Source organism: Choloepus didactylus, chromosome 6, assembly GCF_015220235.1.
Source record: "Choloepus didactylus isolate mChoDid1 chromosome 6, mChoDid1.pri, whole genome shotgun sequence".
In the NCBI taxonomy this organism is placed as follows: Eukaryota; Metazoa; Chordata; class Mammalia; order Pilosa; family Megalonychidae; genus Choloepus; species Choloepus didactylus.
The window spans coordinates 79270406-79281084 of NC_051312.1; the positions used below are offsets into that span (position 1 = coordinate 79270406).

A 10679-nucleotide genomic window follows, 5' to 3' on the forward strand; every position below is an offset into this window, starting at 1 on the left:
AATAGCAAATTCCCAGAGAAGACTGGAGTTTACGAGGGGATGGGTGTAGTGTGGGAGGGAGAGGTTTCTCTTGGTGTGCATAGAGTATTTGTAAATAAAAATTAAAAACAAAAAAGAAACTTTGGCCCTGAGATCAGACAGAACAGGTTTCAACCCTAACTTGACCTCTTTTTAGCAGAATGACCCTGAAACAATTATTTGGTCTTATTGAACTTCATATAAAATGTTGGAAATAATGGTCTCTTTTAACCAATCTTCAAGGATTAGAAAGTACAGTAAATGAATAAAATAAATATTCAGTGTATCTCTCTTTGGATGATTAGTTTCTCATATATACAATTTGATTTATAAAAGTGGCATTACCCTAAACTGGGATCTCCCAGATGCAGGCCATGAGATAAAAACTTGATTTAAGTGTTATAGTTGAGAGATGACCCAAGGAAACACTGGTTGGAAAGGGAACATGAGACAGGGAAAAAAGGAAGTTGACACAAGTTGTGTACAAGAGAAAGAATAATATACATTCTTAAATGTAATAATACACAGCAATGAAAAAGAATGAAGTACTGCTTGTGAAGTGATATGGATGATTATCCCAAACATACCATCAAGTAAGAGGAGCCCATCATAAAAGAGATCATCTTGAATTATTGCTTTAAAATAACATTCAAAAACAAGTAAATCTATGATGTGATATCAGAATAGTGGTTATCATTGAGGGCCAAGTGAAGGCCAATAGGGTGTTGGTAACAAAGGTATATTCATATGCAAAAATCAACACATGTATAGTTGAGATTTGTGCACTTCACTCTATAAATTATAATATAATTTTAAAAGGAATTTGTTGGGGATTGAATCACCAACGTGTTTGTAAACAGTACTTCAGAAGATCTTATTAGTGAAGGTTTGCCCGAACTGAAAGAGGGTGGCCTTAACACCACATGGCGAAGGTCATTATAAGCAAAGAAAATTGGGCATAGAAGGAGAAGCCATGGGTCATGGTCAGAAGCTGGAAGTCAAAGAACCCAGAAGAGAAAGAGAAGACATTGCCATGTACATTGCCATGTGACAGAAGAGAAAGGAACCCCAAGGATTGCCAGCCAGCCAGTAAGTCAATAAATTCCTGCTGCTAAACCAACCCATTGTACAATATTTCCTTTGGCAGCAAGAAATCTAGTACAGAGGGTTAAAAAGAAGACCTCAGTAAAAGGTTGCTATTAAAGTTGAATTTATTCCCAACATATTACATCAACATTTCTCAAAGCCTTTGGTTTTAGGATCCAGTTTACCTTCTCAGACATTAATGGGACCAAGAAGAATTTTTGTTTATGTGAGTTATATTGTAAGTATTTGCTGTATTCAAAATTAAATGTAGACATTTCTAAAATATTTATTTGTATTTAAAAATAAAAATAAATCTATTATATATTACTATAAATCACATATTTTAATGAAACTTAACTATCATTTTCAAAATAAAAAAACATAGTCAAGTAATAGTTTACAATTTGCAAGTCTTTTAATGTCTGCTTGAGAGATAACAGCTTGATTCTCATATCTGCTTCTGCATGCAATCAGTTGAAATATGTTGTTTATGTTAAACTGTATTAAGAAAATCTGGTCACACATATACACACACATACAGATATATAGTTAGAAAAAAGATGAGTTGATTTTTTAATACCATTTTCAGATACTTGTGATTATTATTCTTTGATACTATACCCCAAATCCAGAAGTGATAGTTTCCTAAAAGTTAATAGCAATGAAGAGTCTGAAGCCATGCAAAGAATGTTTTACACTCTGTTACATTAAAACCCATTGATATATCCTGCGTTTGAATGAATCTGTTGCCTATGCATCATTTTATAACATCAAGCATTTGTTATTTGGGAAATACTGATTCACTGAGTTATGCTGATTTTCCAAATGTTGACAAAGTTCATTATACAGAAAGTAGTATACAGTATATGAACTGCAAATAATGTCTCGGTATTTTTATGATGTTATTAATTACTTTATAGATCCTCCAAAATGTTCTTGGGTTCCCAGCGGTCCATGGACCACACATGAAGAACTGTTATATTAGATGCTCCAGAGATAAAAGTGGAAGAAATTGGAGATGGATCACTGATGATTGGTGAGCGACAAAAAGGATATTATTGAACTATAGTGGAGAGAGTACAACTATGTGGCTTTCATTTCTTTGCTAGTTTTGAACGTTACTTATGAAGTGGCCATGGCATTCTTAATAAGCAAGTTTATTCAGTAGAGAAATAGTCCTGAGATCAGTAAAAGATGAAAAATAAAAAAAATAACTATTCAAAAACAGTACACATGTTTTGGGTCTTCAATTGCACTAATATTTTGGGAGCTTATCATATATTATACATATTCTTTATTTCCTATGTAAATTAGTCTGCACAGCTTTTCAAGAAATGATGTTTTCTAAATGCCATTATTTAAAAATTCATGGCTGTTGTTTTTACCCATATATTCTCATAAAAATTCTTTAATAATCAGTGAACAAACATGCATTCTTATTCAAAATAACTCTTCAGTTATATTTGCTGATTTATAACATTTTTATGTATAAATATATAAAATATTCCATTATAAAGGTATTCATAAATCGAATGGTCTGGAGTGATTATGCTAACAGGTAAAGGACAGATTAGCTGAGTGACATATAATTTTGTTTTCCTGGTAAATAGGATTTTCCTCATGATTTAATCCTGGCTTAAATGCTACATCTCTGTGATTTTCTAATTCTCTGAAAGTTAGAGCCTCATTTTCTGTGATGTTTTAGCACTTTCTTTTATAAACTACAGGCTAATTACAAGCTTGCTTGACTATTTGAGTGAATATTTGCCTTTTTTTCATTTCCTGCTAAGATGTTCCATTACACAAAATTGACTCCCTTCCTTTCCAGTTTGAATTGAGCCATCTTCTCCTCTGCCTTTTGTAAAGACCACTAGCAAAGCACACAATGAAACATATTTCTATTGATATCTCATATCCCAACTGGACTGTCTCCTTCTTTATGACGGGGAACTTTTCTATTTTACTTTCCCAATTGTTAGGACATAACATATGGCTAAAGAAATATAGGCTCATTCATTTAATCTTTTAATTAATTTTTGATTTATTCAGACCTTTTACTCTACATTATGCTGTAGCTTGAAATATAAATATAAATATATACCAAGTGCCTTCAAAGACAACATGATCTAGCATTAACTAAACAAACAAGCAAGTGAATTTACTACTATGCATGTATTATGATAATATAATGAATGTTGGGACCAAGAAGATTGAGTGATCAGTTCTATTTTAGACTTTATTTGGGTCAATAGAAGTATTTACTGATACAGATAATAAAAGAATGAACAATGAAGCACCATGAATTTATGATTAAATAAAAAAATCATTTCAACAATTATCTGACATTGAATTAGGAAAGCCAAACCATATGCCAAATTGCACCTGCTTTTTGGAGTATCCAAATCATCAGGCAAGTCTTCTTGTTGGTTCTAGGGACTTTAGTGACATTGACATCACCTTAATTGGGCAAACAGAAAAAACGGGTTCTTAAAATTAGTTCATAAACAAAATTTTAGCTTCACAGGTTCCCCAGTGTAGAAAATATCCTGAAAGTTATTTCTTATCTATAACGAGGATTATCAAGATAAATGAAACATTAAAGGATTCTCTCAAAAAGTTAAGAAAAAAAATCTTAGATATATTAGACAAAAGTTTCAGTGAGCTCATATCAATGACCTGACCAAATCTAATGATAAAAAAGAAAACAAAACAAAAAACCAGCAAAGGTGCTGAGATATAAATTAAGAACAAGCTATAAAATTCCCCACTGCATTTGCAAAAACATACTTTGGGAGAGATAAATGGAAATGTGTGATAACCTACATGCATGAACAGTCATTTTCTGTTTTGTTTTTTGTTTGTATTCTTCCTATCTAACTTCATTTGTCCTGGATCAACTTGATCTTTTCTCACCCTGGAAGAACTTTATGACACTTTCTCAGATCTGTTTTGTCTTCACCCCATAAACAATGGGATTCAGTGTTGGGGGAAGAAACAAATAGAGGTTAGCCACAAAAATATGAAGAGGAGGGGGGATACTGGGTTCCCCAAAACGGTGGGTAAAGAAAGTGAAGAGTGCTGGAACATAGGTGATTATGATGGCAAATATATGAGCTGTGCAGGTGCTGAAGGCCTTCTGCCTGGCATCTGCTGATGAGAGGCTGATGACGGCTCGGAGGATCATAGTGTAAGACACAGAGATACAGCTGATGTCAAACACTCCAATCAGGAGGGCAACCATCAGACCATAGATGACATTGACCTTGATGCTGGCACAGGATAACTTCACCACAGACATGTGGTCACAATAAGTATGGGAGACAATATTGCTCTGGCAGAAGGGCAAACGCTTGACCAAGAATGGGAAAGGAATCATCAGCATCACACCCCTCAGGAAGGTAGCAAGCCCGGCTTTGGCAATGACAGGATTAGTGAGGATGGTAGCATAACGCAATGGGTAGCAAATTGCCACATAACGGTCCACAGCCATCAGCATGAGCACCCCAGATTCCACACCTGTTAACCCATGGACAAAGAACATCTGGGCCAAGCAAGCATTGAAGTTAATTTCCTTGAGACTGAACCAGAAAATGCACAGTGCTCTGGGTAGAGTGGTGGTGCAAGTGACAAGGTCAATGAGGGAGAGCATAGCCAGAAAGAAGTACATTGGACGATGTAAGGACTCCTCATAATGAATGAGGTACACAAGGCCAAGGTTACCCACAAGGGAGGTGATATACATTGCACAGAATGGAAGGGAGATCCAAATGTGTGCACTTTCTAAACCAGGGATACCATTAAGAATAAAAGATTCTGGGGCCACATATGAACTGTTGGATACCAGCATAGCTAATTCAATAGAGGATTCCTCTATTCTTCCAGAAATCTCTATACTGAGGAGAAGGTTAAGAAATAGAAAGTTCCATGCAAATCGAAACTAAAATTTGGAATAAAATTACATTCATAAGATTACCAACAATTTTGAATGATAGTGACTCTGAAAATACACCACTTACTGATTAATGATAAATGGCAGGTTATATTTTAAAAGTATTGAACAGCTTAAACGTAGTTTTCGAAAGCCATAAATAAAAAATTATTGTTTTCTGTCTTCAGATAGAAGAATAAATTGAGGCACAAAGAGATCAAGTAAGCATCGAATGTTATACAACTAGATTCAGGGCTAGAAATGGTATTCACATATGACTCCAAATCTCATGCATTCTCTTTAATGTACATTCTGACTTGGCCGAACATATATCCTATAACAGCAAGTATTGCATTTTCATGATGGCTTGAAATTCATTCATATTTATTTTTGTGGCAACAGGAAATGAAAGATTATGTATATTTCAACCAATTAAGACCTTACTCAAATGTCAGTTCCTTCTGTACCAGTTCTGCGACTTGCTCAGATTTACTTCATTGTTGAAGCCCCATTTGTTCATTTATATTGCAAGTCTATTGTAAGAGTTCTGAAAAATAATAGGAAGTATATTTCACTCCTAGGATAGTAGGCTGATGATTTGGAAATGCTAATACTTCAAAATCTAAGTGTAGATGTTATGTGCATATGAAATGACAGAGCAGTGGCCATTAATTTGTGTCTAACTTAATTGTCCCAAGAAAGAGAAGGAAAAGAAAATTACTTTTCTCTAAAACCCCATAATACCCCAAATGTTATTAAGGACATCTATTTTCTTTCTATGTCTCCTATTCTTACATAGATCTTGAGAAGTAGATTCCTTGGGCTTTTCCTTTATTTCCTCTCTGGGGAAATATTTCCACTCTCATTACCACAAATATAGACACATAAAGATAATTTTCTGACCATTGATTTTATAATATAAACTATGTCATAATTATTGAGTCCTCCTTCTAAATGCATACTGGATATTTCTTCCATAAATTTCCATGGATGTTTCAATTTACCATACAGCAAACTTAACCCATCACTTCAACCTCTATTCTTTGCTAAAATCATGCTCCATCTCTGGGTTCTGTATTTGGATCATGGTACCATCATTCCCCACATTACCCAAACTAGTATCTTTGTAACCTCTGGTATTCCTCCTCTTTATTTTGAGTACAATTCCTTTATAGGTCAGAATTTCTCAGTTGTTATTGTTTATACATATTAACTTACGATGTCTATAACTTGTAGTCTGTCCTCTAACAAGAACTCCTATTTTTAATCCAGAAATATTTCTAGTATCATACATTCCTTTTCATCACTATTATGTCTGTTTTAAGAGCACCTAGACCCATTCATACATTTATTTGCCCGACTTGATGTATTTTTCAAATCTGATTTGTTATATAGCATAATTTTGAAGATGCTTTAATTCACTACTTAATAATCTTCAACATCTTCTCACTTCTTTGAGGGTCAGGCAAAAATTCCTTGGCATGGCATTCAAGAAAATAAAATTTTCATTTATTTTTCCTTCCCCATTTTAATCTTTCCACATCCCTAAGCACCCAAAAGTATCCTGGTTGCAAGACAAATTGTATGGTTGCTGTATCTTGGCATGCCTTGTTTTAACATGGCTGGACTAATTGCCAATCCCAAAATACTACATAAGCTGGCTTTGCTCATTTTCTTTCCCTTATAAGTAAGTTTTTCTGCCATATATTTATCTTGCTAAGTCTTCTTAGACACTGAGGTAGAATGTCACATCTTTTAAGGAATACTCAGCATTCCCAAATTCAGGATGAGCTATTATCAGTAAATTCCCTTGCATAAGTACAGGAGGTTTAATTTGCTTGCCCCAAGTTATTAACTAACTCAGAATCAGCCCCAGGTTCTCATATATTCATACCTCATATATGTTTCTCTAAACCAAATCCATTTAAAGGCAAATTTGCAGTGGGCTGACAAGCTGTGGATGAGTGGTTGCTCTTCTGGTTTACTTGCTTTACTTATTCAGTTCTTTGCCTGTCTGTTTTTTTTTCTCTGGAGGAATATGAGGTTTAGTGTTTCTACCTTGGACATCTACCACTCCTGCTTCTTAGAATTTCTCCCTCACCCACCATTCCTGTCATGTTATGCACCATTCTTGGAAAGAGCAAGGAGGTTTTATGACATGGTTCCCACTTTCTCTTTCAAAGGCGAGGTCACATGTTTACAAGTATTATTCCATCTAACTTTGAAACTCCCACAGCTATTTTTGCAGGGAGAAATGTTCACTTCAAGGTCTTGTCTCAGTCCTACTTTGAGACTTTTTGAATGAAAGAAAAAAATGGACACACTGTACTACAAAACAGCACAGGACATAAAGACATGCTGCATCATCCCACCACATTCCAATCACAGTTCCCCTTCTGTCCTCAATGACAATAGTTTCCATTACCTGTTGCAGGTTCCAGGCCTCCAGGACCTCATGGAGAACATAGGGATTGATGCCAGCACTGTTGTTTCTTCTGCTGTGTCCTCATCCCATGCTGGGCTGCCACGTGACACAAACTGTGCAGTACCCATGGCTGCCTCTGGCTGTTAAAAACTGAAAAGGGCTCCTTGGGAACATCACTTAGTGCCAGCCCCAGAGCAATCAGGATGAGTCAGGCACTGCTTAGGAGCTAGCAAACAAGAGGAGACTTACTTTTTCACTTCCATTTCGCTTCCACTCCACTTCTAACATGCTTCTCTATTGACAGTATAGAACAGCAGTTTTAGAGGAAGCTAGGGATGGGGTCACAGAATAAAACATTGTCAGGAAATTTCATCTCCCTGAAGAGGAATGCCAACTTCCTGCACAGCTGGATCTAAATAAAGTCCTAAATTCTCTGCTAGTGCTTCATCTTCTGATAAACTGTTTTTCAAGACAAGTCAGATACAGACCTTTAATGAATAGTGGTGCTATCACTGAGCCTTTACATCTCAATTACATGGACTCTAAATTAAATTAAACCAAATTCCATTAAGCATCCCCCATTTGCCAGGCAATGTACCATTTGGCACTTAGCAGAATGCCTCTTTGTGCATCTATTGTGGTTCTTTTAGCTTTACCATATACATAAATAATCAATTTGCATACAAACTAAAATACTTATTGTCATGCCTACTGAAAATTAAACAGTAGTACTATTTTTTTTTATATTTATCCGCTGTTATTTAATTAATGAATTTTATCGTATTCTTATAATGGCTAACCAAGTCTCTGTCCCTGTTATGGTACTACGTATTTTATTTTTAAAAATAAATAAGAGGACAAAAGCTATCTATATTGTGAAGTTTACAGCATTTAACTTGTCCCTTGCCCACCCAAGAGCACACATCCATTGTCAGTTTTATCTCTGCTTTGAAAGGAGAATGATCATGATCTGTTTAATTTTTCCCATACTAAGAAATCACCAGTAATGTCATCTGTTGGGCAGTGCCCTATGATCCTTGTTATCGATGACACAGGGAGACTGGAACAATACTAGACTTTGTCATGTAATAAGTCTGGTATTGAAATGTCAGGAAGGCAGAAATCATCCCTTACCCACAGTGAGACTCCAGACAAGAAGGAGTGTGGAAGGTGCTCATGCCAAGGAGAGGGCCTAGGAAAGTATGTGAGGGCAGAACTCTGGTTTTGCCTTATAGACCTTGAACCAGGAGTGCTCAGCCCAGCAGACTTCTAAAAGGGAACTGGCATAATCTCTTAAATCCATAGGACTACCGAGTCTTCTCAGTATGAAATCAGGCTTAGGAACCATCAGAGAATACAGTATCCTAAGGGAAAGCATGATGCCATGATTTACATATTTGAAAAACAAAAACCAAAAACAACTGCCTCAACCATAGCTGGCTCTGAAAAGAGGGAAGACCACAAAGGACCTCCTATGCTACAGATACTCCATTCTATTTGGACTAAATGTTGGAAATTCTGGTCTAAGGCAATTAAACTTAAAGCAAAGATGTACATGTGTGTGCAATTTTATGCTAAGTTTTTAGTTGTTTATTATTGTGAATTCTAAAAGTGTAAATCTTGATTGATTAAAAAAGAAAAAAATAACAAGACATTTTATATAAGACATACTTGTGACACACAGAAATGCCTGCTATTAGGATTTGGCATCTTACTTCCTTTCATGTATATGTAACGCTTTTGAAAATCAGGATCATAATTCACATGGTATTTCATAGCTAGTTACTTACTTTTAAATATATAACATGAACGTTTCTTTCATCAATGATTTCTTTAACATGAGTTCCAAAATCTGCATGATATTCTACTATATAACTATAACCTTTCCTTTAAACATTCCTCTAATTTAAGACATTGAGTTTACTTTCAATATGTCGTATTATAATAAGATTATAATGAACATCAAAATATTTATGATTAATTCTATAAGGAAATTCATCGATACATATGCCAGTTTGGATATATTATGTCCCCCAGAAAAGCCATGTTCTGTAATGCAATCTTGTGGGGCCAGATTTATTAGTCTTGATTAAGGTGTGAACCTTTTCTTTATTCATGTAATATTTTATAAGCTGACCTCTTTGAAACATTCCAAAATTTATAATGGCCAATGGAACTTTACATTGCTAAAATGTCGCTCAACATGATAAATTTCTAATAAAAAATATTTTAATGTATAGTGCCTTCGTTTTACTCTTGAGGAATTAATATGTGAAAATTACATTTTAGGTGGTAAAACTCAGGTTACAAATACAAGATAAATATCCACTAATATCGTATTTCTGGTTTACTGGAATACATAACAGTTTTGAGTCATGCTTAACACCTTGGTTAAATAAAGAGAAAATGGGCAGGGGTGTCACAGAGGTATGTGAAGATTTAACAGTTCAAATAATCCTTAGCCCTTCTGAGAAATTATAGACAGGATATATGTAGTAAATGTTTCTGTAATATGGTGATTTCAGTCATTAGTGACCATCATTCAATTCATGCATGCAAAGTAATTGCAGTTATTTTTGATCACTAAAAACTGGTTTCAAATAAATTACAGCTCAGTGTGCTAAGGGTACAACAAATACCTTGCATTCAAAAATACAGTTTAAACCTGGAAAGTTTAAGGTAAAGGAATACTTATAATTCATAAATTCCTTTAGATAAAATTGAGACTACACTACTTAATTAGGTGTATTACTATGCATAATTAATCCCAGTTACCATATTATCTATTTACTGGTCATCAACAGCACAAATTTTTATGCTCCAAAAGAATTATCCAACCAGTAAAATGGCTACATTTAATTTTCTTTTAAAGACAGATGAAGTAAATTATGGAAGATTGGCATCGCTTACTATATTTTTCAAATTACTGATACAAATTTACCAAAGAAATAATTATACATTTTGCTTAACATCAAATTATCTGCACAAAGTTTCTAAGATAGATGTATTTCATGTTTAATTTCCAAAAATAAATAGAGGCTTTCTAACTGAAAGCATTTATACTCCTAACTCTCTAAAGTAAACATTAAAAAATGATCGCTCACAGCCTTTGAATATCCCACTTAGTTACATAAAATATTTTCTGTCCCAAAACTTCCTCAAATTCAAAAGATATCTATTTACTTCCTAAGAACATGAGAAACAGTCTTCATTTCAAACCAT

At 34.6% G+C, this 10679-nt stretch overlaps 1 protein-coding gene across 1 annotated transcript; it reads right to left on the reverse strand.

The window, feature by feature from the left end:
* Window positions 1-4042: 4042 nt before the first annotated feature.
* On the reverse strand, window positions 4043-4951 carry LOC119537447 (olfactory receptor 52N5-like). Its single transcript, XM_037839896.1, has one exon. It carries the CDS (start codon window positions 4949-4951, stop codon window positions 4043-4045), a length of 909 nt encoding a protein of 302 aa, XP_037695824.1.
* Between the last annotated feature and the right edge of the window lie 5728 nt (window positions 4952-10679).